Genomic DNA, 27252 nt, shown 5'->3' on the forward strand with positions numbered 1-27252 from the left:
CAAGTGCTGTCCATTTCATTCCATTGTTATGTCTATGCAGCCCCCTTAAATCTGGAGCCATCGAATGAACCAAGTTGCTGAGGGGCGTTGGTTCTGGACTCATCTGACTGTGTCCTATGGTGTCACTGACCTTCCCTTTGTCCCTCCCTTATTTCCTGCCTCAGCTGGGCTGGTCTGAGGCCCTCGCTGGATGAAGGCTGACATTCTTGGCAGGAACACTTTGTGGTTGGTGCTGTGTGTACTTTGGTGACATCACATCAAGAGACAAATCGTGTCTGTCTTGCTCTTGCTGATGAGAAGCTTGATTATGGGTTAAGGTGTCGAAAGCCGGGGGCTGGGTATTGCAAAGCCCCGGTTTCCCCCTATGACTCCTGCGGCCTGGCTCCCAGCAGCCCTCGCCTGTGGATCCCTGCCCGGATGCTCTTACACAGGTTTCCAGAGCCACGGTTTCCTAATTGCATCGTCCCTTCCCCGTTATTAAGTGGACGTCCTCCCGAGAGGAGCCTGCGTTCCTCAGAAGGGGTGGTCTGGCTACTCTGAAGCACACATCCCCATTGAAAAGGCAGGAATCACTTGCAGTGGTTTTAGGAAGTCACTTGCTGTGGTGGCAAGGACAGTTTTACTGTTTCCATTTTGCTTTCCCTTTTCCCAGGTGGGGCACACGGATTATATAATTCAGTAGGTTTCAGTTATTCTTTTTTGGGCTCAAGTTGTCCCAAATTTAGCCAGTGGGCTGCCTGCAAGCTGGTTCCCGTGTCCTTTTCTGTGTCCCCATTTGTCTTTGAGAACTTCTTTGCCTTATGGAATGACCAATTCTTCCAGGCTTACCTTGCCAGTTACCTGCCCCAGACCTGGAAGTAGCCATTCTCCAAGGAACCCCAGTGGGCAGTGGCACCTAGATGCCCCAAACTGGCCCTTCTTGTAATCATTGAAATTGGGATCTGGGGACCACGCTGCCTGTCTGTCGTCTGTCTGAGGTTATACTATTTCTAATTCAAATTTCACACTGCAGAGTTTGTTAGCTTATTTGGTTATATGCTTGTAGCTGTCTTATATTTGGCTATAAAATAAATTCCGGATTGGAACATTTTAGCACCTTCACTTTGTTTGCTTTATCCTACCGGATATAGAGTTTCAAAATCACGATGCTGATAGTTCTGCCAACTTGAAACCACCAGATACACCTTTGCAGATCTTCTGTCCTCAGCCGGCTTTACTCTGCTGAGGAAGCTGGCTGAGGGCTGGGGTCGGGGTGGGGGCTTCTGAGACACCTGGGCTCTTCTCTCGTGGTGCTGGTTCCCGGTAGGGAGCTGTCCAGTGCACTTGGTGACTTTTCCTTCAGCTTCAGGGTGCCCACAGGAAACTTCTGGAGGTAATGGGCCTGGAAAGAGGTAATCGGCTCACTCTTGAGAGGTCTTTCTTCTTTCCTGATTTCCCTGCTGGACTCCGGGAAGCCTGACTATCGCAAAGGAGGAGGTGTGAGCTGGGGAGGGAAGAGGACTGGGCTGTCTGGAAGGTGAGCCTGAGTTGAACCTGATGGCCCCTTCAGGAGGCAGGAGTCCTACCAGACTCAGACACAGGCCACAGGTGCTTCCTGAGCACCCTCTGTGTCACCCTGTGGGCTGGAGGCTCAGACCCCCCGGGTACAGCAGAGGGCCTCTGCCCCTGTGGATCTCCCGGGTCAAGAGTGAAGAGAGCATTGGCTAAGAGTTTCCTGCTGCTGTAGCAAACACCCTGTGACCAGCCGGTTTATGAAGACTAGAAGTTGGTCTGGCTCCTGGTCCTGGAGGCTGGCATGTCTGAGAGCCTGGTGCCACGGCATCTGCTCGGCATCTGGCGAGGGCTTCCTGCTGCTTCGTGACATGGTGGAGGGCCACACAGCCTGCCAGCTGGAGTCTGCCTTCCTCTTCCTCTAAAGCCACCAAGCTGTCATGGGGCTCCGCCTTCGTGACCCCATCTGACCCAAGTTACCCACAGAGCCCCCTCCCAACACCATGAGCACACCAATCCGGGACCAAGTTTCCCGCTCATGAGCTTCTGGGGGACACGTGGAATGGCAGCCAGCACAGGGCCCACGAGTCTGAGTGACTGGGGTGCAGATGGATGCCAGGAGGACACCCAGGAGACGGACTCTGTTTGGAATTGGAGAGGCTGCCTCAAGCCAAGACAGGAAGCATCCCGGGCATGGGTCAGCAGGGAGAGCAGCAGCCAGGGGACTGGCACGAGTGAGGGGAGCTGCCTGTGGTCCAGCACAGCAGGCCTGGGGAGAGCCGGGTTCAGCCACCTGGCATCAGGTGGCTGGGCTGCAGGGCATGGGCCTTGGGGGCCATGTCAGGATTTATAGAGACTAAATGGTTGGGTGAAGTTCATCTTGGGCTATTTGAAGTGCTATTAATGTGGGTCTGTGCACACACAGCGGGGTGTTCCCCAAGAGTACCCATGTGGCTTGGGATCGTAGGCAGAGGGTCTTTACGGCTTATCTGATTTTCAATGCAACTGGCCCAGAACATGCAAGATTCTAGAATGAATAAGCAATTGCTGCACCCAGGTGTCTGTGTGACGTCCCCTGCTCATTCCTGTTTCCGTGGGTGTGGGAGAGACTGAGGCTTTCCAGCAGAGCCTCTGGGTCTTACCTGAGGACCCGGCTTACTGGGGGAGCACGGCCTGAGTTCCATCATGGACGACCTGGATCAGGCAGATTCCAGGTCTCCAGTGTTCATCCAGGTGCAGGAGGACTGGGAGAACTTTCTGGAGGAGGTATTGGGTGCCGAAGAAGCTGTCTTCCCTGCTGAGGGTCAGCTCCTGCGCCCCACCCCCGCTGAGCCCTCTGGATGGCCCCTCTCAGGTGTCCCATTCAGAGCCCACGGAAGCCAGGAGGGCATCGGGGCGGGAACCCCGTCTTCTAGAGGACAGTGGGGAGTGGGCGGCTTTACGGTTTGGATGTGAGGTGTCCCCCAAAAGCTCATGTGTGAGACAATGTAAGAAGGCCTGCGGGAGAAATGATTGGGCCATAGCCTTAACCTAATCAGGAATTAATCCTAACTGGAGGAACTGAGTGGTAGGTAACTGAAGGCAAGTGGGGTGTGGCTGGAGGACGGGGTTCATAGGGGGCATGTCTTTGGGGTATGTATTTTGTATCTGGAGAGTGGAGACTACCTCTCGGCTTCCTGGCCACCATGGGAGCTGCTTCCCTCTGCCACACTCTTCCGCCATGATGTTCAGCCTCACCTTGAGCCCGAGCAATGGAGCTGGCCTTCTATGGACTGAGACCTCTGAAACTCTGAGCCCTCAAATAAACGTTTCCTCCTCTGCAGCTGTCCTGGCTGGGTCCCTAGGCACAGCAGTGAGATCGCTGCCCAGCAGTGGACCGGAGCCCCTGGGCGGCTTGTACGGGGGGGTCAGATTCTGCCCACAGCTGCAGCCGGATTCAAGGGTGCCTGTGGCATCCGTTTCCACCTGTCCCTCCCAGGTGCTGAAGTGGGTAGAGTCGGCCATCCAGGCCTCCAAGGTGCACCTGCTGTCCACAGACCACGAGGAGGAGGGCGAGCACACGTGGAGGATCCCATTTGACCCCAGCCTGAAGGAGGTCACCGTCTCGCTGAGCGGGCCTGGGCCTGAGATCGAAGTCCGGGACCCGCTGGGTATGCTCTGCCTTTGGACCTCAGTCCGAACTGAGCTGGAAACCTAGGCTGTGACAGACTGGGGTGGGGGTGGGTGCCAAGTGGATCAGAGAGGGTGCCCCTGGTGCCTGGGAAGGAAGAGGCTGATGGCACCTGAAGGAGGGCATTGGGGTTTGTTCCTGGGAAGGCGGAGGCTGGTGTCTGGTGGACTGTGGGTTCCCGGAGACGGGTGGAGTGCGGACTGAGCACTGGGGGCTTCCACAGGGAGGATCCTGCAGAAGGATGAGGGCCTCCACGTCCTCCTCAGCATTCCCGACTCAGCCAAGGTCGTGGCCTTCAAGCCTGAGCACCCTGGGCTCTGGTCCATCAAGGTAGGGCTGAGGCTGCAGGCGGGTGGCGCCCAGCTTCCCTGAGCCCAACCACCTCCCTCCTGCCTCCCGGGGAGCTGGGGACGTGGGCAGGGACTTGGTCTATCAGGAGGAGGAGGTGCCGAGGACAGGAGGGGCATCCTGCTTTGCACTGATGACAGGAAGTGGAATGGTTTGGCAGGAATTTGAGAACACTCAAGAAGGGCTTGGGGAAACAACTTCAGAGTTGGGGGGGATGGGTGAGCTGGCTCTGGGCTCAGAACTTTGTCCTATGAAGAATGTGTGAAAGAGGCAGGGGGAGTTTTGGGGGAGGCAGGGGAGTTTTCGGGGAGGCTGGGGGACAGGGCTGCAGGGCACCTACTGTTATCTGCCAGGTGTTGTAAGCCAGGGTCTAGGGTGAGCTCCACAGAGCAGCCTGGGATGGAGCAGCCCCTGCCTTGGAAGGGTGTGAGCTCCTGCTGATTGAACAGGCATTTATTGAGCACCTACTTGGTGCCAGGCATTAGGGTAGGTGCTGGGTGAAGGGTGGCACTGACCGCCTGCCTTTCCACTCAGAGCACCTTTGAGCCCAGAGCTCTAATGCTGATGGGGAAGGGGGCAGACAGGGCTGGCCCATGTTGGAGAGAGCTGAAGGGTGGAGCCACTCTGGAAAGAGGTTGGGTGTGAGCTGGGGCTTCTTCTCCTTCCCCTGGGAGTGGAGAGTTGCCACGTGTGTGCAAAGGCGGGAGAGCCACAGCTGGCACAGGGCCCGGCCAGGTGAGGTTGGTGGCCTCCTGGCTGGCGCTGGGGTGCTGGGTCAGACACCTGCTGACATGGGCCGGGACCTGTGCTAGGTCTATAGCAGTGGCCGCCATTCTGTGAGAATCACGGGCATCAGCAACATCAACTTCCGAGCCGGCTTCTCCACCCAGCCCTCCCTGGATCTCAACCACACCATCGAGTGGCCCTTGCAAGGTACGGTGTCCCCCCTGCAGGCAGGCGCTCACGTGTGACCATAGAATGGGCCCTGCAGAGGGGGAAGCTGGGACCACAGGGAGAGACACTGGGCTCCGGGCCAGCTCCTCTCCACCGGCCCCAGCCCAGGTGACATAGTGACATTTTCCTTAAGAACATCCTCCCAGCCCCCAGAGGCTCCAGGAGACTCGTTTTTCCGTTTACTACTGAGTGTCCCTTTTACTCTTCTCCTTTCTTTCTGCCAAAACTTGTCTGTCTGTTGAGAGTCCCACGGCCTCAGTCCTCCGTGAGCGTCGGAGAACTGCTTCCGAGCTGAAGGAATGAAGGTCCTGGGGACCTGTGGATGCCTCTGAGGCTGGTGGAGGCTGCACTAGCTGGGAGTGGGGGACATTGAGATTGGGGGCTTGTTTTCCTGAATGGAAGCCACCCGCCAGGGTCTGAGGATGTGTGAGGCCTCCGCAGACAGGCAGGCGGGGCTTCTGGCCAGGCGGTCCTGAGCTCTGTGCCAGAAAGTACCATCTGGAGGCGGGGTCCCAACTTACAGTCTGGGAAGCATCGTCCCTTGCCGTGGGCCATTCAGAGGGTGCTGCTGGGATGAGCTCAGAAGGGAGACGGGGAGGGGCCTGGACCACGTCAGAGCACTTTGGACCAGCAAGGAGGGACCCAAGTGGCACGTGCCAGTCCTGCCAGCAGTCCCACCTTCGGAGAGAAAGGGAGCTGGGAGCTCTCTGTCTGCTCTGCCAGAACCGGAGCAGGGAGAGCAGGCACACTGCGGTCCTCCTCAAAAGCCAGAAGAGGAGAGGAACTCCCAGGGTGGGGCGTTAGTGGGGACTGACCTGTTTCTAGGGCCAGTTCCTGGTGGGAGGTGAAGGAAGCTGCACGGGGCCCTCTGGGATGCCAGACATGTTTGGGAAGATGAGAAACAGGGCAGGCGCAGGCCCAGCAGTCACCAGCACCTGGGCCCAGGGGGCAGGGTGACACCTGGATCTCGGGGAGCAGGCGCTGCACCCCGGTGGCCGGGGGTTGGGAGGGCAGTGAGGTCAGCACCGGCGCGCTTCACTTCCCAAAGCAGTCAGGGCCTCTGGGTTCTAAAACGCCCTTTCCAAAAAGGTGAGGCGTTCCAGGGACCACACCTCCAGGGCTGCCCTTGAGGATCTCTGAAGAGGAAATGTTGAGATCTGTGGGAAAGGGAGGCGTCTGACGGAAGCTCCCAGATCAGCCAAGGAAATTATGAAACCCAGATCCAGCTCTGTGACCTGGGCTGACGGTGGGGAAAGCACCTCATTTCCGTCCAGATAGAAAAGCCAAGCGGAGCTGAGCAGGGCAGAGGGAGGCAGAGCCCAGGCCCCCGCGCCCGAGCTGAGGCTACTTCCTGAAGCTTGACGGTCAGCACCAGAGGTCACAGGCTGGGCGAGAGGCACGTCCCTCCCCGGTCCTGCCCCACCAGGTCTGCGTCTGCAGGGGGCAGGGGGACAAGGGTTGGATGGACCGCAGTGTTTCAGGACCACGGACAGCACCAAGTCTCCTTTCTCCCTCACCCACCCCCGGCAGGAGCTGGCCAGGGGTAGATGGTGAAGTGAGGGAGCAGGCGCAGGGGGCCGAGCCGGCTGGGCTCCTGAGCTGAGGTCCAAAGGCCCCTGGATGGCGGACCCCAACCCAGGAGGACCGCGGAGACCGACCCAGACGCGGGCATCTTGTTCCTCGCCCTCCCCCTGCAGGGGTGCCCATCTCCCTGGTGATCAACTCTACGGGCCTGCAGGCGCCTGGCCACCTGGACTCCGTGGAGCTCACGCACCACTCAGGGCGGCCCCTCCTGACTCTGCCCGCACAGCCCCTCTCCAACGGCTCCGCCCAGCAGCTGTGGGGCGGGCCGCCCTTCCACGCGCCCCAGGAGCGCTTCTATCTCAAAGTGAAGGGCAAGGACCACGAAGGAAATGCCCTGCTCCGAGTCTCCGGCGTTTCTTACAGTGGGGTGGCCCCAGGTGAGTGGCTGGCTCTCTGGTTCCCCAGCTCCCTGGCTACTCAGAGCCCCATTTCTTCCTGGATGCCACCCTACCTGGGCCACATTAGGAAACGTTTGCTCAGTACACTACTGTGGACAGCTGTCCCCTGCAAGGCATTAGCTTAAATACTGAGATGCTCCTACGTGGCCCTCGGCTCAACGGTTTAAAACAAAGACATCTGTCCACCCATCCATTCATCCATTCATGCATATCCATCCACCCTTCCATCCACCCACCTACTCATCCATCCATCCCACCCACCCCTCCACAATCATCCACCCACCCCTCCACATCCATCCACCCACCCTTCCATACACCCGTCTACCCACCCAGCCACCCACCTACCCACCCACCTACCCATCCATTCACCTACCTGTCCACCAATCTGCCCACCCAGCCACCCACCCAGCTATTGACCTTCATTTGCAGTGTCCACTGTGCATCAGCCATGGTACTGGGCACCGTGGGCACCGCATGGCAGGGCAGTTGTGGGTGAGGGCTCTTCTATAATCACAGTCACTGACTGATCAGCAGCACAGGGACATTACTTCTCGTCACCATTTCCAGAACTTGCCACAGGCTTGTCCTGGGCCACACATGTGCCCTGTGCTGGCTCACTGCTCACAGAGGTTCTGAGACGTGCCCGAGACCCCCACAGAGGAGTGCTGGGGTGTGGATGGACCACCTCTGTGAGCTCTGAGGTGTCTCCGTCTACAGATGAGTAGGTGGACCAGGCTCCGCAGGCTCAGGCTCGCAAGGGCAGCTCTCAGGTGCTCAGGGCACCCTCGGGGCGTGGGCCTGTGCACGGCTCTCCTCATGTGGTAGCTGCTGTTCCCCTCCTGTCACTGCAGGAGTGGGGCGTCTGTCATCTGGGCTTTGGCCTGCTGGGTTGACCCCACAGAGGCTGTGGGGCGCTCCCTGTGTCTCTGAGGTCTCATCACCCAAGGGCAGCAAGGGCTTCAACTTCCTGAGCTGCCCCTGTCCTGGGGCGGGATGGGGATCACTGGCCACTGGGCCCTCTCTGGCCTCATTGTCTTCCTCCTGCCACTGTCCTACCCTGGAGGTGCCTGGGGGAGCTCATAGGACGGGCGGCACTGACATCCACACACTTCTTCATGGGGATCCCCTCAAGGAACAGTTCCTCTGTCCTCTCCAAAAGGGGTGTGGGCAGGGAGGACGTCCTCCCGAGCTGCCCACGGTGCCCTGGTGGAGAGGACTTGAGGACCTGGGAGGCACCTGGGGGCCTCCTCTTGTAGCCTCCACTGCTTGCTGTGCTTCCCGGGCCTCTTCCCTTGGTCTTTGGAGGCTTTAGGAGAATCTTCTGGAAGGACTTTCGGCAGGACTTTGCCCTGCTCCTTTAGCTGGACCAGGGTCTGGACTTAGCTCTGGGCTTTGGTCTCCATCTCAGCCTGGGTGGGAGGGGTGGGGGTGGATGGGGTTTTCTTCCTCCTGCTCCAGGTCTGGGGGGTCGGAAGTGCCCCTCGCATGGGCAGCTCTGGGTTGGGGAAGCGGGGTGGACCTGGAGTCCCTGGGCCCTGTGGGCTCCTGGAAGAGGGAGGGGGGCTGGCTGCAGAGCTCCGCAGGCGGGGAGCACGGCTGCTGCACACCCTGAGGCTGCAGCCCAACAGCCCTGTCCCCTGGGAGGTGGCAGGAAGCCTGGAGCATGATGTCACCAGCACCTCCTCACCCGCTCCTGCTCCGAGGAGGTCTGGTGCATTGTCTCACCCTCGGAGCATCCTGTGGCTCCTCTCCCTTCTGGTGGGGACGGGAGGGGCCGAGAGGCTGGAGCACCCTGGGCTGCTGAAGGAGTTCCAAGAGCTGAGGCAAGCGCATGTGTCACCACAAGACCAGGGTCAGGGAGGGGGGCAGTGGTGTCTGGTGGGGGCCCCGAGGGGCTCATTGCAAGCTGTGAGACTTATTGAAGTCTTGTTTTATCTAAAAAATGCGTGTGAATTTTGAATTCGCAGCCATGGTCCAACTGTACTTATTTTAAAATGAAAAAAGAAAAAGTTTCTCCAGCAAATACGGGCAGGCTGACCCTCCAGGCAGAGGCACGGTGGCAGGACCCCTCCCACGCCCCCGGGGAGCCCGATGCAGCCTGGCGGCCTCGTGCCAGAGTGCAGACTGGCCCTGTGCCCTGTCCTGTGCCCTGCGGCCTTGAGTCGGGGAGCCTTCTCAGATACCAGATGCCGCTCCGGCGGCCATCGGGGTGCTTGGGGGCCCCGTCAGTGCCACGGTGCCCCATCTTTGCAGAGGTGGAAACAGGCTGCAGGGGACGCGCTGCCCCTGGGGAGCACTGATTCTTGGAGCCCAGGGCTGAGCCCCTACTGGCCTTCACCTTCTGGGGCCTCCCTGTGGGGTCTCCGTGGCTGGGCTGCAGAGGACAGGCTTTCAGGGCTGCCAGAGATCTCTGAGCCCTGGTCCTCACCCGCAGGTGCCCCCCTGGTCAGCATGCCACCTCGGATCCATGGCTACCTGCACCAGCCCCTGCTGGTCTCCTGCTCTGTGTACAGCTCCCTGCCCTTCCGGCTTCAGCTGCAGCGTGATGGAGCCAGGCTGGGCGAGGAGAGGCACTTCCAGTGAGTGATGCCTGGCTGACTGTCCCCTGCCACAGGACTCCTGTGCAGCTCTAGAGAGATCTCAGGGGGGTGGGTGGCAGGAGAGGGACCTTGTTCTTGGTCATATTATCTTCCTGGGTAGCCCCCCTGAGAACTTCCAGCACCCCCTGGGGTGGAGGAGGGGTACACCTGAGGCTCCCCTACTTCTAAGCTGCCACCCCAACATTGGTGGCCTTCCTTAGCTCCTGGAAAACTTGACCCACGGGGGGCCCAGCTATGGGAGTCAGGTGTCCCCGACCCGCTCCTGGTGAATGGGAGCCTAGAATTCAGAGAGGGGCGGGCCTTTCTCAAAGTCACACAGCATATTGAGAAATTCGCGTGCTCTGGGTCGCCTGCCTCTTATTCTTTCTGAGGATTTGGGGTCTGTCCTCCAAGCAGGGTCAGGGGCCTCAGGCTGGGCAAGGTTGGGGCCTGGCTGAGGTCAGCGTGATGGTGAGGTCTGTTCTCGGCAGGGAGTCGGGAAACAGCAGCTGGGAGATCCCCCGGGCCTCCAAGGCGGAGGAAGGCAGCTACGAGTGCACGGCGGTCAGCAGGGCTGGCACCGGGCGGGCGAAGGCCCAGGTCGTTGTCACAGGTTTGTCCTCGCCCTACCCCACGCCCTCCCCTCTCTCCCGACCCTCCCTCTAAGATTCCTCCCGGCAGGTCTCTGTTCATGGGTGGCTCACTGACCGCCGGCGGACAGGGACTGTCCCTCCCCCGTGGTGTGGTGTCCGTGGGCCACCTGCCTGCCGCCTGCCCCAGGCCTCTCCCCGGGCCCTGGCGTGGGGTCTCAGTGGGAGGAAGCTCAGGCACTCCAGCTGGGTCACCGTCCTGCCCGCCCCCGTCCCACCCTGACCTCTTGGTTTGTCATTTGGGCTTGGCCAGCCCCAGGCCCTCTTTGGGGCTACAGTCCCTCTTGTAGTCCCCGTCCTCGAGTGCCCCAGGCCCTGCCAGAACAGCACCTTCGAGCTGCGGATGATCAGAAATGCCACAAACCCTCTCAGAATAAAATTGACTTTATTTTCAAAAATGGCCGTCTCGGCTCTGCAGGGAAGAAACCAGACTGCGGGGCTCTGCATCCGGGTCTTAAGGAGAGCTGGGTGTGTCCCGGTGGGGCTGGGGCGGGGCTGGGCTGGAGCCCCTGGAATCCCCAGGGCGCAGCATCCTCACCTGTTTACTTTCCAGCCTTGTTCTGTGTTTGCATCTTAACATAGATGCCTTCCAACCCAGGTCTTCTTCTGCTTTTGGTGGTGGAGATGAGACCCAGGGGTGCTCTACCCTGAGCTCCTTCCTCAGCCCTTATTTGGGGCAGGGTCATGCAAAGTTGCTTAGGGCCTCATTAGATTGCTGAGGCTGGCCTTGAACTTGGGATCCTCCTGCCTCAGCCTCCTGATTTGGTGGGATGACAGGCGTGGCCACGGTGCCCAGCAGTGATCCCATTGACCACTTCACGGTACAGCGGGGGTGTTTCAGTGCTTTAACGACGAGTACCGGAAAGTAGAACAGTGCAGCTGCTGTGCCGGTCACTCAGACTCAACCCTCGCTACTCGGGTTCTGCTGCATTTGCTTTTTCTCGGTTTTGTTGAAATATTTTAAACCGAATGATAAGCATCCGGACACTTCCATCCCCTAACAACAGTGGCTGGTCCTGTGTAGCAAAGTTTCCGGCTCACACCTGGCAGTAATGCCATTCAGCTGTTGTCCACAGTCAACTGTCCTCATTTGTTCCCAGAGTGCCATCGCCCATGGGTTTCTAGGACGTCATTTCTCATGGCCACAGAGCATGCGTGTGCTTGGCGTGTGGCTGTTGGGGTGCAGCCCTTGGCTGGTCGTCAGGCCCTGGTGCCTGTGCTGTGAAGTCTCTGGTCTTGGCCTGGTGCCCTTTGCTCCGGGTGGTCCATGTTTGTGGCAGGGGTCTCCCTCCTGGGAGAGCCCTGCTGTGGGGCGGGTGGTCCCAGGGGCTCTCTGTTGGCTGCTTCTCCAGGCCTTGTTCCCTGGGGGGAGTCCCCGCCTCAGCCTGTGTCCTTCCTGTGCTCCTGTTGCTGCAGATCCCCCACCGCAGCTGGTCCCTGGCCCCAACGTGACTGTGTCCCCCGGAGAGACCGCCGTCCTATCGTGCCAAGTCCTGGACCAAGCCCCCTACAATCTGACGTGGGTCCGGGACTGGCGGGTCCTGCCAGCCTCGAGGGACCGAGTCACCCAGCTGGCCGACCTGTCCCTGGAGGTCAGCAGCATCATCCCCAGTGACGCTGGACGGTACCAGTGTGTGGCCAGCAACGCCAATGGGGTCACCCGGGCATCCACCTGGCTCCTGGTGCGAGGTGAGGCTCCTCCTGCTGCTGTTCTCCCCAAGGTCGGCCCTCCATGCCTCCTGGCGTCCACCCTAACAGCCCATCCTCCCACCCCTCTGTCCACACAGTGTCTCTGGTGGGCAGCAGCAGCTTTTTCAATGTGTTCAGAACCTTTAGGGAAAGAAGATTCTGTAGCCGCCTAGCCAAAGCCTAGTGCTTCTTGCTGTTGGGAAGTTCATTCTAACCTCTAACCTAAACGTCTGCTGCTGTAGACCCAGCCAGTTTCACTGTGTCTTTTCCTTTTCCCACGGCCTCCCTCTGCCCCAATGTACTGGAACCTGTGGAAGTGCAGAGACCAGCTCTGAACAGCGCAGAGCGGGCAGCAGAAGGAGCACCCCTTGGGTTTTTACGGCCTGGGTGTGGCCCGTGTATCCCCAGGACTTAGCAGACCCTCTTCCTGGGTGCTGTTTCTCCAGGCATAAGAATGGACTATTTAACAAGCATTTCCTGTGCCCCTGACCCTGCACGGAGCCTGGGGCGTGGTGAGCAGGGTTCAGAGGCCCTGTCTGGGCCCTGCCGCGGGCGTGGGGGGCTGTGTGGCCTTTCCAGGGGAGCCTCTGGGGGCGCCTGCGCCTCACAGTCTGTCTGCTGAGACTCCTGAGCGCCAGGAGGAACCTGGGGCCACTCTAGGGCAGGCCTCGGGGTCCAGCTGGAGGTCACTGGAGCGAGACCGTCCCCAGCCCTAGCCGCTGCCTGACCTCTACCGAAGCCTTCCGGGGCACACAGATCGGGCACCCTCAGCAGGCAGGGGGTTTCCAGCCGGGCATCAGGGCCTGTGGCTGGACGGCCACCTGGCCTCCCCCATCCCCCGGCAGCCACCAGGGATCCGGGCCCTTGGCCTTTGCTCCCTCCGTCTCACCTCCGTCTGAGGCTGGGGAGGGTGGGGCTGGGCACGAGGACAGCCCTGTAGGCTAGCACCATCTGTCTCTCCGGGCCACAGAGGCCCCGCAGGTGAGCATCGACACCAGGTCCCAGCACTTCTCCCAGAGCCAGGAGGTGAGGATCAGCTGCTCGGCCTCGGGGTACCCCACGCCCCACATCTCCTGGAGCCGAGAGGGCCTGGCCCTGCAAGAGGACGGCAGGTGAGAGGCCCGGGACACAGAGCCTGGCAGCAGGGCACAAGGACCCCCCGGGCCTTGATCTGAAGGTGGGGAGTGGCGTTGCCCTCCTTCCTCCTGGGACCAGCTAAGACTTGGGAACATCACCGCTTTGTTGACGTCACAGTGCCACAGTGTGGGTAGGAGCTCAGGATCCAGAGGCCAGCTCTGCCCATCAGGCTGTGTGACCTTGACCAATTTGCTTTCCCTCTCTGAGCCTCATGAATTAAAAAAGAGAATGTATGTAAAGTGCTTAGCACCAGCTTGGCCCAGAGAAGGTCGCCAGTGCAGAATGGCAGTCACCAGCAGGGCTAATTTGTTATTAATGATGGAGTTACTCCTTATGTGACCAGCATGTTTTCATGGCTTGACTCCAGAATCCAAGTGGACACCCAGGGGACCCTGACCATTCGTGGGTTAGCCCCTGAGGATGCTGGGAATTACAGCTGCCAGGCTACCAACGAGGTTGGCAGAGACGAGGAGACGGTCACCCTCTACTATACAGGTACTTGGGCCACTGCTGTCTGCAGGAGGGACCTCCCTCCCTCCTGTCCCCATCTTTATTGAGCCTCTGTGATGTGGCAGGCCCTGGGGTCCAGCTGTGTGCCAAGCCCCCCATCCAGAGGAACCTACGTTCTGGCGGGAGGCTCAGGGGAAGTGCCACTGGGCAGATAGGGCGCTTCCGAGGACAGAGGTGCCCGGCACAGAGCAGGCGGGGCGTGGGGTGGGGCGGAGCGAGGCGGCTGCTCTGTGGCCGGGAGGGGAAGGCCTGGGGTGGGCTGGTGGGGGGGAGCCCCGGGTGGGGGAGGTCTTGCCCTGGGACCTGTGCGGTTGGTCCCACCCTGTCCTCTGCCCACGCAGAGCCACCGTCCATCTCCGCCGTCAACGCTGTGGTGCTCGCAGCCGTGGGGGACGAAGCTGTGCTGGTGTGCAAGGCGTCTGGGGTCCCCTCACCCCGAGTCATCTGGTATCGAGGTGTGTGGGGTGGGGAGTGGCCCTGGGGGTGGGGGTCCCAGCGGGGGTCCGGGAGAGCCAGCTGTCTCCAGCAGTCCCCACCGCTGTGTCCACGGGGCTGGCCCAGGACTGGGGAGCCCCAGGGTGGGACCCAGATTTGGATTCTGGCTCCCTGGATGACCCTGGGCAAGTGGCTGGGCCTCTCTGAGGCTGGGCTTCCTCATCTGGGAAGCGGGGAGCCACTGTGGTCAGCTGTGAGGGTCAGATGGGCCCCTAGGTCACAAGGTCAGGCAGCGGCTGTGCTGTGCCCCGAGCAGAGGTGACGGCCGTGTGATGGTCTAAGGAACAGGACAGAGAGTTGCTCTGGGCTCCAGGGGAGCCGGGGGTGGGGGACTTGCTGGACAGGTTACTGCACTGAGCTCCTTCTCCACGTCACCCAGGGTCCCCATCTGGCCTGGTGGGCAGGGAGGGGAGCTGGGGTCAACGGGCCGAGCTGCAGTTGGGGAAGAGGGACAGTTTCTGAAGTTGGGCAGAGTGAGGGCCACCCAGCAGCGTGGACGTGCACCATGCCACCGACCTGCACACCCATCAGGGCTAAGACGGCCCAGTTCAGGCCACGGGTGTCTGACCCACTGGGACACAGAGTTGAACAGAAGAGAGTGTCTGTATCAGGGAGACCATTGGGCCTCAGGCCCTGGGGGACACGGGTGGCTCAGGAGGCCTTCCTGGGGGGACCTCAGAGAAGCAGGCATGGGAGGACACGGTCACCTAAGGGCTCCCTGGGCCCCCCCAAGAGCAGGTCTCAACCTCAGTGGGGACCAGGCCCAGGGAAGGGAGGCCCCGCGTGGAGCCCTTGGGTGACAGCCTGCCTTGTCGGGGACTGGCTGAGCCCAGGCCTGGTCAACAGAGGGGTGCAGGGAAGGTCCGAGACCCCGCAGGCCTGGGCCCAGGGGCCTGAAGCCCCCTCCCGGCCTGTGGAGATGCCAGGGTCAGGGATCGGCCGCAGCCCCAGCCCCCGGCCCCAGCTGACGCCCTCCATCTTGGTCCAGGGGGTCTGGAGATGATTCTGGCCCCTGAGGCCTCCAGCTCCGGGAGGCTGCGGATCCCCGCTGCTCGGGAGAGGGACGCTGGCGTCTACACCTGCCGGGCCGTCAACGAGCTGGGCAGCGCCTCTGCGGAGATCCAGCTGGAGGTTGGACGTGAGTGCGCCTGCCCTCTGCCCCGCTCTGTCCTCCTCCAGATGCCTTCTCAGAAGGCGCCCTGTGACATGGCTCCGGGAGGGCCAGGGAGTCGGGGGAGAAGAGGGACATGGAGGGTCAGAGAAAGCCCAAGAGGAAGCCACAGTCCTTGTGGCCTGCCAGCCTTGAGCGTGCAAGCATCGTGTCCACAGTGTCCTGTGGTCACTCAGGCCAACCCTGGGCAAGAGACCCACGAGGGCGTGAGCAGCAGGAGGCTGGGGTCTCTGGGCAGTCCTGGAGGCTGCCCAGACCCCGGGGCCTTGGACTTCCTGTCTGCACCCTGGGCTGGTGGGCTGCCTCCAGCTGCGTTGGGTGGCCCCCCCGAACAGCACAGGGTGGGTGGGTGGGGGCCGCGAGCCCCCTGCGGACGGGGAGTCTGCATTCCTCCGTGGATGGTGGGTGGCCTTGGCTGTGGTCTCGTGGTGGCTGAGTTCCCAGCCTGGTTCTGGGCACTGGGACTTGACAGGCAGCCGTGGGCACAGCTCCTGGGCACACAGAGTGGTGACAGGTGGCCGCGAGGACCAGCCGCAGCCATGGCAGAAGAGACGGGTGGGAGTTATCGGGGCGCAGAGAGGGGCTGTGCTTGTCTGGGCGGGGCAGGCTGGGCCGGGCGGGTGGGGACCAAGGGTCCCAGGAGGGCGAGGCCCTGGCTGGAGGAGCCCGGTCTGGAGGTCTCCCCGGGAGGCAGGGCTGGGCATGTCCATGGCCTCCTACCTTTGTCATTCATTCCAACACGAGGTGGGCAGGTGCCTGTGTGCTGGGCCCTGTCGTGTTGGGGACACAGTGGCAGGTGAGACACAGCTCTGCCTTGATGTTGGTCAGGGGCCCAAGCAGGCAGTCAGGCTGGACGATGTAGGGGGCCATGGAAACCCTGAGACTGGAGCTGACCCCGCAGGGGGGCTGGGAGGGCTTCCTGGAGAAGGGGATGTCGGAGCTGAAATTGGAAGCCACCAGATAGGTGAGGAGAGGAGAATCGTCCCAGGCAAAGGGGACAGTGTGGGACAAACTACCTGCACAGAGAGCAGGCAGGGAGCGGTCCTCCAGGGAGCTTCCTCGGAGTCTGGGCATCGTCCTGGAGGGCAGTGGGAAGCTCAGGGTGGAGAGTGATGTGCCAGGCCTCCCTTGTGGTGTGGCTGGGCCCAGGGGCTGCCGTGGAGCCCTGGGAGCCACCACTGCCCGGTGTCTGCCAGCTCTGTGCCATTTCTGGTGCCCGCTTGGCTCATCCTCACCGCCCTTGGTGCTGGGCCCCCGTCTCCCCTTCACAGAGAGGGTGAGTGGGTTGGCCAGGTCACAGAGCTGGTAATGGCAGAGCTGAGATGCTGGGCCCTTGACCCCTGGTCTGGGTCCCATGCTGTCCTGCAGATGCCCCTAAGGTGTGCAAGTGAGAGATGCGGGGGGCCTGCGACATGGGGGGCTCTGAGCAAGCCACCGTCCCTGTATGGGCTGGAAGGTGCAGGTGACGGTGCCCAGGAGGCTGGGCGTGGTGCTACTGTGGGCAGCTGGCCCTGGCTCCACATCTGTTCTTCTCAGCAGAACCTTGTTTCCTTGGGCGCCAGGTCCGCGCCTGCCTGGTCCTGCCCTTTGCTGACTTCTGTTGGCCCTGGAGCCACTCCCTGGGTCGGAGGAAGGAGGCGCTGGCGCCCAGGGAGGGCTTCTGGGAGACGGAGTGGCCCTGCCGCTGTGCCCCGGGCTGGGCCAGCCTGGTGGCAGTGGTGGGAAGTCAGATCCCTCCTCTCCCGGGGCAGCTGGGGTCTGGCTTTCCTGCCAGGCAGGGCGCAGGGGGCCCTGGGCCCGCTTCCTGCTGTCCAGCTGGGAACAGGCTTCCTGATGGGGCTTGCGGTGCAGGAGGGAGGCAGCCCCTGTCCCTGAGAGCAGGTGCCTGCTGTGGGGCAGCCTGCAAGGACTCCTGGGGATCGAACTCGGGCACTCCACCACTGTGCCCCATCCCAGCCCTATTTTGTATTTTTAATTTGGAGACAGGGTGCTGAGCGCCTCGCTGTGAAGTTGGCCTTGAACTTTCCATCCTCCTGCCTCAGGCTCCCCAGCCACTGGGATTACAGGCGTGGGCCGCCTCGTCCAGCTGCAAAGAACCTTTTGTTTCTGCAACGCTGGGGACACAACTGGGGTCTCGTGCCTGCTGGGCCAGCACCCCCCACTGAGCCACGCCCCATCACCTTCTGGGCCTGGCATCTGCCAGTGGGGAGTCCTGGGTCCACATCCAGTAACTGACCCCCAGGGCCCTGCTTTCCTGATCTGTGCGTGGGGTCGTAGTGACCGCCTCGCTCACGGGGTCCTCGAGGGGCACCACGCCTGTCCCATGGTCAGCCTGGCCTCTAGTGCCAGGCCAGGGGGTCGGAGGGCCTCCCCATGGCACGGTGACCCCATCCTCAAGTCAGGTCCTGGACAAGTACCTTTCCCCTCAAGTCCCCGTCTTTTGTCTCCTTGTTCCGGTCTCTGCATCTTGCCCTGACCTGGAGCCTTCCTGTGGGCCATCAGGGCCAGGGGTACTTCCCCCAGCCCCAGGCCAGCCTGAGGACAGGGAGAAGAGAGCTGGGCCCCGTGGCGCTGTGGTCCCAGGCACCTCTCCAGCAGGCAGCAGGTGCAGAGTCCGAGTGCCCTTAAGTTTAAAGGCCCCGGACGACGTTCCAATGGTAACTTTTTTAAAAATCAGAATTTAAAATGAGGAATGGTGAATCAAGATGAGCCGGGAGTGGGTGTGGTTCTGTGCCAGTGCAGTTAGAACACAGTCCCCAATCCTCCTTTTGAAGGAAGACACCCTGAAAGTCACCCAGGCAGCCTCCAGGCCCCCTTGCAGGGCCTCCGGGGGATGAGTCCTAGGGGAGGGCGGGGGCGCGAGTCTCTGTGGGGCACCCTCCCCTCCTCAGGGCCAGGTGCCCTCGACCGCGCCCTCCGAGTGCCGGCCTGAGGCTGGGCCTCCCCAGGTCCACGTGTCCAGCTGCCGGGTCCTGGGGCCTGAGTGCCTCCCTCATCCTGGCCAATCCTCGTCAGGCTGGGCTCTCTGGAGCTGGCTCTGTTCCCAGGTCCTGCCCCAGGCTCCGAGCCAGGCCTGCAGGGGTGCTTGTCAGTGACCGAGCCCTGGGACCTCAGGCACGGGAGCCAGGGTGAAAATAGTCACCTCTTTCCAGAGGGGACACAGCCCAGAGTGGCCAAGGGCTCTGTCCAGGGTGCCCAGGGGCAGAGGCAGACGGGGGCTCTGACCAGGCCTCGGCCTTCAGGCCAGTGTCACTTGTTCCCAAAGGAGGGGATGAGGTGGCAGAGGGTTTCCATCTCTGCCACCTCAGTATGGTCCTTAGCATCATGGGGACTTTTCTCTCTGGAAAATCCCAGGGAAGGGAGCCTGAGGGGGACCGCTGGCCTGGTGTGTGCACTGCGGGGCTCTGCAGAGGCCTCCCTTCCCTCTGAGCCTCTACCGCAGCCAGGCACTCCTGGGGCAGCCTCCCCGCCTCCCTCCTCCCACCTTCCCTCCCTTCCCTCGGGCTCTGCCAGGCCCGAGGGAACAGTGCTGCCTGTTGCTGGTCAGGCCTCTGGGTCCCCAGGGCTGGCTGGTAGGAGTTGGGTGGGAGCCCGCTGCACTGACCCTCAGCCCCCAGAGCCTGTCCCGGGCCTGGCTTGCCCTGCCTCCCTAAGACCCTGGCTGCTGCAGCAGTGCCCCACAGATGGGAGCGTAACCAGGGACACTGTGTCTCCTGCTTCTGGAGGCTCCGAGTGGCTTCGGGCTGGTTCTTCGGGGCCTGTCCTGGAGGCAGCTGGCCGCCTGCTCGCCGTGTCCTCATGTGGCCTTTCCTTGCAGAGAGGAAAGGAGGTCTCTGGGGTGTCTTCTTTTAAGGGTGCTCACCTCATACGGGGTTCCCACCCTCATGGCCTCACCTAACCCTGATTCCTCCCAGGGGCCCACCTCCAGGGCCATCACCCTGGGGGAAGAGCTTCAAAAGGTGAGCTTTGGGCCAGGTGTGGTGGCTCCCACCTGTAATCCCAGGAACTCAGGAGGCTGAGGCAGGAGGATTGCAACTCTGAGGCCAGTCTCAGCAATTTACCAAGACCCTGTCTCCAAGTAAAAGACAAAAAAGATGCAGGGGTGTCGCTCCGTGGTGCAGGCTCTGGGCTCGATCCCCAGTGCCCCAAACAGCTTGGGGTTCAGCCCAGGGCAGATGAGGGTTAACTCACTCAGTCCCAGTTCTCAGTCCTGTGAGTGTTGCAGTGAATTTGCTGCAGGTGCGTTAGCATGGTGGGAGTCATAATCCAGAGCTCAGGTGTCCTTTGTGTAAGTTTCCGTCTATGTGGAAACAGAAGACACGACTCTTCTGCCCCGGTATCCACAGGGCACCGCTGTTGCTCAGGTGACGTTCCTGTAGCCCAGCCTCGTCTGGATGACAGGGCACAGTGGGCTAGCGGGTGGGCTCCCACTTGAGCCCGGGAAGTCCCTCCTGCTGCCGAGGTGGGAATGGGTGCGAGGGGGAGGGGGAGCAGCCAGGGGCTAAAGGGGAAGTGAACAGGACGAGGACGAGGACGAAGGCGTCACTGCTAATGTGTGGACAGGGAGCAGGACAGGGAGCAGGACTGGGACAGGCCGAGGACTGGGGAGCCTGGGTCTGTCCAGGGGCAGCTCGACTCTGCCTCAGGGTCTCAGCGAGAGGCCTGGCTTGGTGGTGTGGCCGGCGGGGCTGAGGTCGGGGCATGGACAGGGGCCAGGCTGCCCAGGGAGCCCAACAGGAGGACCTGGCCATCTGTCAAGGTGGCCAGACCCCCGTCCCCTCTCCCGCTCCCAGGCAGGTGGCAGGCTTCTTTAGCAGGCCATACCCGGGCTGCCCCATGCAGTCCTGTGGGCCAGAGCCTCTCCGGGGAGCCCTGGTGCGGCTGACTGCACCCTCCTGTCTCGGGGCTTCGCTGTTCCTGTCCCGGGACCTGCCCAGGGCCCAGAGGGAGGGCTGCTCCTGGGGATGAGACGGGTGGCGCCCACCCACGGTCCTCACCGGGCCTGTGGTGGGTCACTAGGAGTCTGCGTGGGGAGGGCCCATGCCCATCTGCACCTGGAGGGCTGGACTGAGGGCCTTCAGTGTGGTGTCTCCCAAGGGTTCTGGGGTCCTGCCCATCTGGAGATTCTGGGGGCGGTGGCTGTGCAGACCCCTAGGCACAGCTCTGGACAGGGTCAAGGGCAGGACAGCCAAATCTGGGGTTTGGCTTCTGTGGGATTGTCCCCTACAAGAAGCTGGGAGAGATGGGTGTGGCTCTGGTTGGGATGCCTGCTGTGCTGTCCCCAGCACCTCACGGGTCAGAGGGGTGGGGTGAGAACCAGGCTTTAGTATGGGTTACACCTGGCTCTGACCCCAGCTCTGCCATTGACTTGGAGCTGTGACCTTGGGCAGGTTCCTTCACCTCTCTGACCCTCAGTTTCCTCATCTATAAAATGGGGGTGGTGATACTGTTCACTGAGTTTACTGAGATGATTCGTTTAAAAGCACTTTCTCCCAGCCTGTCACTTGGGGAGGCTGCAGATGCCCCCCTTTGAGCTCACCATGGGTCTGAGAGCAAGTGGGGACAGAGAAGGCTTGAAAACATCCCTAGTCCAGGGAGTGTCCGTTTGGGGGCTGAGGAGGGCAGGGGGTGGAAAGCAGCCTGGGTAGACAGAGGCCTGCTGGGAGGCTCAGCTGGGCAGGAGGCTGGTTCTGGCCTGGGGCTGAGCCTCTCCTCTGCCCGTGTGGCGTGGCAAAGCTGCACCCAGGGCCAGGGCCCTGTAGAAAAGGTGACCCAGGAGACGGGGTGGGCCTGCGCAGGCCCCAGGGTGGGGTGGGTCTGGCTGCGCACCCTGGTGTTTGGAGCTCCTGGGCACCTGCCTCTTCCCCGAGGGCAGGAGGGGGATTCGATGGACAGGGAAGTGGAGACGTCCCTGGCGCTGGACTCAACGGCCAATGAAGGCAAGGACCTTCCTGGTGGGTGGGTCTAGGACCGCAGCAGGCAGCGCCCAGGCCGCTGGGGAGGGCTGGACCTTGGGCTGGGACCAGCTCCCCGCCTGGAAGGACAGAAGGGACTGCGTGTCTTTTGTCCCTTCCTGGTTGATGGAAGGTGATGCTGCAGTGTTTGGGCCTGTGACCTGTCCATCGGGGCCATTTGCGCGTTGGCCTGGGCAGTGCTGCTGAGGCCTGTTGTCTGGCGCCCAGGGGCCTCTCGCCTCCAGTGTCCCCCTTTGGACCCAGAGACGATGCCATGTTTTCTATAATGAACAGGTTTTGATTTTGTAGCATTTTACAAGTTCAGCAAATGGGGAGACACGTAGGGGAGGGTACAGAAGACCTCTGGTCCCCCGGAAGGCAGCTAGTTGGGGTGCCATAGAGCAGATGGGGCCATGAAAATGCCAGAGATGGACATGATTGCTGGCCTTGTCCTCCCCTGCACAGGACAGCCGGCTATGCACACCGGGGGGGCTTGCAGGAGCCCCCCAGGAGCCTCGTGGGCCCAGGCTGAGGCCGGGTAGAGAGGGGAGTCCGGGAGGCAGGAAGGCTCACACCAGCCCCTGCCTTGGCCACATCTCAGTCAGACTCGGCCACACACGTGTCCCTGTGGCTGGTGTGAGGCTTGGTGGTGTCCTTCCAGGGAGGAGCCCCAGTCAGGAGCAGGTATGTGGCTGTGGTAAAGCACGCCCGGTGGCCACCGTCCACAGGAGTCTGCCTCTGCCTTGTCCTGAGAGCTCTCTAGAGGTGGACCCACTAGGCTCAGGCTGGCCATGGAGCCCTGGACGGGAACCAGATTCCAGGCTCACAGGCAGCTAGAAGAGGGCGCACCAGCAAAGAGAGATGGTGGGTGACAATCCCTGGGGTCCCGGCCCACGGGACCCCCTGCAGACGCCCCACCTCCCTACAGATGCGCCTCGGGTGACAGAGCTACCTCAGGAAGTTACCGTGGAACTGGGCAGGAGCGCCTTCCTGACATGCCGGGCCACGGGCCGCCCACCCCCAACGGTCACCTGGCGTCGTGGAGATGGCCAGCCCCTGGGGCCCAGGAGGGGCAGCAAGAATGGCCAGTGGGATTCAGGAGTGCTGTTCTTTGAAAGTAAGAGATTAGGCTGGGTCAGGGTGGGCTGGGTGGCCGGGGACAGTACCTGACCCCATCGCTGAGCCCAGAGAGCAGGTGGAGTGGCCCCAGCTCCGTCATTCCACTGCCCTGATCCTGGGCATGACCTACAGACCAGGCCTGCCCACGGGGTTGCAGTGTGGGTAACCGCATGCAGGGCTGCCCTCAGGCCCTGTGCGTGCTGAGGGCCGTGCAGGCCTGAGCTGTCCCCTTGGCCCCTCACGCTGCGGCTGTGGCTGAGCGCCAGCACAGCCCCACTGGGCCTCCGTCTGCAGCGTCTCCCTGGCTGCTCCCCACCACGCCGGGCACAGGTGCCGAGTCACCCCGTTCCACAGACGAGCAGGCCAAGGCCCTCCCCAGGTCGAGCAAGGCCTGGTCCCTCTCCTCTCCGGCACACCAGCCCTCCCCTGGACCTCTGCAGGGCCAGCTTGGTCAGGGGCTCTCTGGGTCCAGGGCTGAGCCCTTGGGGGCCCTGGCAGTCAGGCCTCTCTCCTGACCTCAGGCGCGGCCCCTGAAGACCAGGCCCCCTATGTGTGTGAAGCTCGGAACGTCTTTGGGAAGGTCCAGGCCGAGACGCGGCTCTCCGTCACTGGGCATGGTTCGCCGGTGGACCTGAGGGCTGGGGGGGGTGGGGGGCAGGCACTCCCTGGGGGCCCAGCCAGTCCCGGCCACCACGCCCTCCAGGACAGCTGGGCTCACAGCCAGGCTTCCAAGAGCAGCGGCTGTGTCCCTGCTTCCTGGGCAGTGTCCTGGGGACCTTTGACCCTCCAGGAGCCCCATCCTGATGCTCTTACCAGTTCCCTGGGGAAGGGGCTGGGTCAGGGCCTCTGTCCCTGGTGACTGCTCTCAGGGGTCTGTCGTGGCCGACCCCGTCTCCTCTCCCCACAGCCCCCCCACAGATCGCCAGCAGCGCCTCCACCGTCCGGGTCCTGGAGGGGCAGCCTGTGTCCTTGCCCTGTATCACCCTGGCCGGGAGGCCCCTCCCTGAGAGGCGCTGGCTCAAGGCGGGCCTGCCTGTGAGTGCTGGGCCCTTCGGGGGCCCCGGGGCAGTGGCACCCAGAGACAGAGGGGACTGTCCCATCCGTGCTTCTGTCTCTGTCTTGCAAAGTCCTCTTCCCTTCTCCCTCTTTCCTGCCCCACTCCAGAGCCTCCCCGCCAGGTCCCCAGACTGGGATGTCCTTAGAAGCCCCTTGGGGAGTTTGTAAATGTCCTGGTGCTAGACCTCACTCTCAGCGATCACATCAGGACTCTGGGATAGGAACCCAACCGTGGAGAACCACAGTTGGTTTAGGAGAATAACTCCCCGGGTATTTCCGGTGTGCAGTGGGAGACCAGCGTGTGCAGGGATCGTCCTCTATTAACTGTGAGCTTCTTGAGGCCAAGAATACGGCTAATTTGTCACTCTGCCCCAGTGGCCATGGCCCCGTGGGCACTGTGTGGCATCCACCCATCCATCCATAGACACCTCTGAGTCCCTAGCAGGTGTGGCTCCTGTGCCGTGCAGTGGTGGTTGTCTTGGGTGGCCAGGGCGTGGCGTGGGGACCAGCCATGCATGGCTGAGGCCACAAGTAGCACCAGCAGGCACCCAGGAAGGCAGAGGCCTGGGGTCTCCCCAGGGGCAGGTCGGGGAAGGAGCCAGGAGCTGAGCCTCCGTTTGCTCCGAGGGACATAGAATGGAATTGCCTGCTCAGCTCAGGCAAGGGGCAGAAGGCCTTGAGTCACCCAGCCTGGAAGGGCCTGGCACCTGGGTGGCCTTGGGCGTCCTCTGGAACACAAGTGTAAAGTGGGCATCTGGGCTCAGGACAGGGACAGGGGCAGCCAGAGTGGGTGCAGGTCTGCTGGAAAGGTCTACCGGGCTGAGACTGGATGCCTTTCAGAGGTGGCCAGGCTGACACTAGACCAGCACCTCCACCTGCCCTGGTCAGATGGGTCAGCTGGGGGAACCGGGTTGCTCCCTCTGCATGTCTGCATGGCTCTGTCCTCTGCCCACCGTCGGCCATGCCCTTTTCTGTCGCCGTGGAAAGGCCGCCCCTGCATGGCAGCCTGGCATCCTTATCACTAAGGCTCTGCCCCACCCGCATTCCCCGCAGTGACCTCCACGGTCCCAGCTTGGTCCAGGTGCCCAGCTGGCCAAGTGGGGGGTGGACTCAGGCACCTAGGTCTGCAGAGTGCGGAGGTGGATGACTCCCTGGAGAGGTGGGGGCTGGGCATCATGGTGCCCCCTGCCAGCCTTCAACCTTCTCTGGACCCTGGCCTCTCGGCCCAGCCTGCGCCCTTCAGGCCTGAGGGTCTATGCAGAGGGGGCCCTGGCCAAGCTGGTGCTCCCTCACCCCCCAGCTCCCCCCGGGCAGCCGGCACTCTGTCCGAGCGGACGGCAGCCTCCACCTTGACCGGGCACTGAGAGAGGATGCGGGCAGGTACAGCTGTGTGCTCACCAACCTGGCCGGCTCCCAGCACCGCGACGTGGAGCTGCTCGTCCAGGGTGAGTCTGATATGTCTGTCTTATGTGTACCTCCCCCATCTTGTCAAATACAGCCTTTCAAACCCACACCGCCGTCACAGTCCTTCAGGGTCTGCCACCCACGTGTTTCCTTAGCAGTGTGGTGTCAATACATATTCAGAGGTGGCGATTCAAAGACCATGTGTCCCCAGTTGGACCCCCCACCCGTGTCCAGGTCTCACCTGTGTGAACACCTGAGATGTGACCAGTTCTTCCCTGAGGAGTGACTCACTGATGTGGGTTGGGCCTCGTGCTGCGGCGATGGCACCTTTTAGAGCTGAAGTGTTTCCACGGCGCCTGCTACTGTCCGTCGTCACCCAATCAGGCGCCACTGCTTTTGTTTGTTTGGTGCCAGGGATTGAACTCGGGGGCACTCGGCCACTGAGCCACATCCCAGCCCTATTTTATATTTTATTTAGGGACAGGGTCTCGCTGAGTTGCTTAGTGTCTTTTTTTTTCTTTTTAATTTTCACCTTTTAGTTATACGTGGACACGTCTTTGTTTTGTGTATTTGTATGTGGAGCTGAGGGTGGAACCCAGGGCCTCACACGGGCTAGGCAAACGCCCTGCCCCTGACCAAAGCCCAGCCCCTGCCTCCCTTCTTCTTGACGTAAGAGGGGGCTGGGTTGGCCACACTTTGTCATTTACCATGTGTGCCAACTCTTTCCATTTCATGTATTTCACTGAGCCCCGGAGGAACGAGAGGAAGGGGGTGCTGTCCCCAGGGAGAGGGGAGAGCCACAGTTTGGAAGGGGCTGGCTTTCCTGGGTGGTCCGTCCAGTTCACATCTCCCCCAGAGCTGGCCACATGGCACGAGCCAGGCCTGGGCTGGGTTCCACGCGTGTTTCCACCCACTCGGCACAGCACGCCGTGGGCTGGCGGGAAGGGGCTCCGTCTCTCCAGGAGACCTGCTTCCATTCCACAAGGCCTTATGGACTGGCGGGCTCTGGCACCTGGGGAATCTGGAAGGTCACGTCCCCTCAGAGGAGCTTCGAGCAAGCTTCAGACCTGGCTCCGGCTTTCCCTCCACACCTTCCACGTGGCCACCTCCCCTGCCCTCCCTAGAGACCATTAGGACTGTTGTCTCTCGAGCTTGTGGACCTTTCTGATGTCCAGAATGGATCTTGCTCCTGGGTTTAAACTCACTTTATTCTGGGGACATGGCTTTTCGCCACTTCCCAGCTGTCCATCCCCAAAAGAATGGACCGGGCATTGGGGTTAATTTAGTGTTTTGCTGACCAGGGACGATGGGCCTGAAGATCAATGGTTTATCCAAAGTCCTGGAGCAGGTCACAGCTGTCTGGGGGTGAATTTGACGAAGACGTCTGACTTTTTATTCTCCTGTTGAACTTTTAAGAAATTGTAAAATACGCATTGCACAAAACCTTTCATTTTAGCTGATTTTAGGTGTTCAATTCGGTGACATTAAGCACAGTGACATGTTCTGCAGCCTGCTGCACCCTCCTCTTAGGACCTTCTCATCTTCCTGAACTGACCCCCCCTGCACCCTGGCCGCCCCCCGCCCTTCTTCTCCGCCAGTCTGCGCAGCCTGGGCTCCAGCTGCATCGCAGGCGCGGGCCCTGGCACCCGGCTCTCTGCAGCACCATGTCCCAGCGCTGTTCTGTGGATCAGGAGTCCCGCGGGTTTAGAGCAGTTTGATAGAAAGATGGAGCCCAGGATGGAGCTTCCCCACTCCCCTGCCCCTCATGCAGGGCCGCCTGTCCTGATGTCCCCGGGGTGGCCCTCGTTACCACTGAAGAAGCCACACACGTACCCCCCCAGGGGCCCGCGCCACCAGAGCACAAGGACACGTTGCTCTCATGGGGTTGCACAGAGAAGTGTCAAGTCCCGTCCCCGGCCACCTTCGTCCCCCACTCCTGGCCACCACCCCTCTTTCTGCCGTCTGTGGAGCCCTGCCTGTTCCAGAACCCCAGGGCGGAGGCGGTCTCTGGCCCTGGTTGGGGCTGGAGGAGGTGTCCCTACGCCATGCGCCATGTCTTGCTTAACTGCTCGTCACTGACGACGTCCGGGCTGCTGCCACCTCTTGGCTCTTGGGCAGATGCTGCTGTGAGCGTGGGTTGGTGAAATTGGTTTGTTTGTTTAAGTGCCACCGAGGATCCGTCCCTCTGCCACCCACCATGTCACCAACGAAGGGGTCCCGGCTTCCCTCCCCTGCCTCGCCTCTGGAGTCCCCACCCCCACCGTCTCCTGGACCAAGGTAGGGGCCTCTCCCTGTGAGGGCGCTGGGGGCCGGCCACACCTGCTGGAGAGCGGGGTGTGGGCCCTGCTGACGTCCCTGTCGCTCCACACTAGGAAGCCCGGGCCCTGAGCTCCGGGGGTCCCCGCTACAACGTGAGCAAGGACGGCACCCTGGTCATCACCCAGCCGTCCCCTCAGGATGCAGGGGCCTACGTGTGCACTGCCACCAACGCCGTGGGCTTCTCCAGCCAGGAGATGTGGCTCTCTGTCAACAGTGAGGATGGC

General features: G+C 61.7%; 1 protein-coding gene across 1 annotated transcript in view; it reads left to right on the top strand.

The window, feature by feature from the left end:
- Positions 1–27252, top strand: part of Hmcn2 (hemicentin 2) — a 123657-nt gene that overhangs the window by 17888 nt on the left and 78517 nt on the right. The window contains exons 5-21 of the mRNA XM_026386316.2: positions 3470–3641; positions 3885–3991; positions 4822–4942; positions 6661–6924; positions 9380–9524; positions 10016–10137; positions 11591–11863; positions 12834–12975; positions 13368–13495; positions 13852–13965; positions 14994–15143; positions 22059–22247; positions 22771–22866; positions 23157–23284; positions 24606–24750; positions 26874–26986; positions 27082–27241. Of these exons, the coding sequence (XP_026242101.2) occupies positions 3470–3641; positions 3885–3991; positions 4822–4942; positions 6661–6924; positions 9380–9524; positions 10016–10137; positions 11591–11863; positions 12834–12975; positions 13368–13495; positions 13852–13965; positions 14994–15143; positions 22059–22247; positions 22771–22866; positions 23157–23284; positions 24606–24750; positions 26874–26986; positions 27082–27241 (2569 nt within the window). The remainder of the gene's footprint in view (positions 1–3469; positions 3642–3884; positions 3992–4821; positions 4943–6660; positions 6925–9379; positions 9525–10015; positions 10138–11590; positions 11864–12833; positions 12976–13367; positions 13496–13851; positions 13966–14993; positions 15144–22058; positions 22248–22770; positions 22867–23156; positions 23285–24605; positions 24751–26873; positions 26987–27081; positions 27242–27252) is intronic.

Source organism: Urocitellus parryii, chromosome 4 (genome assembly GCF_045843805.1).
Source record: "Urocitellus parryii isolate mUroPar1 chromosome 4, mUroPar1.hap1, whole genome shotgun sequence".
NCBI classification, from domain to species: Eukaryota; Metazoa; Chordata; class Mammalia; order Rodentia; family Sciuridae; genus Urocitellus; species Urocitellus parryii.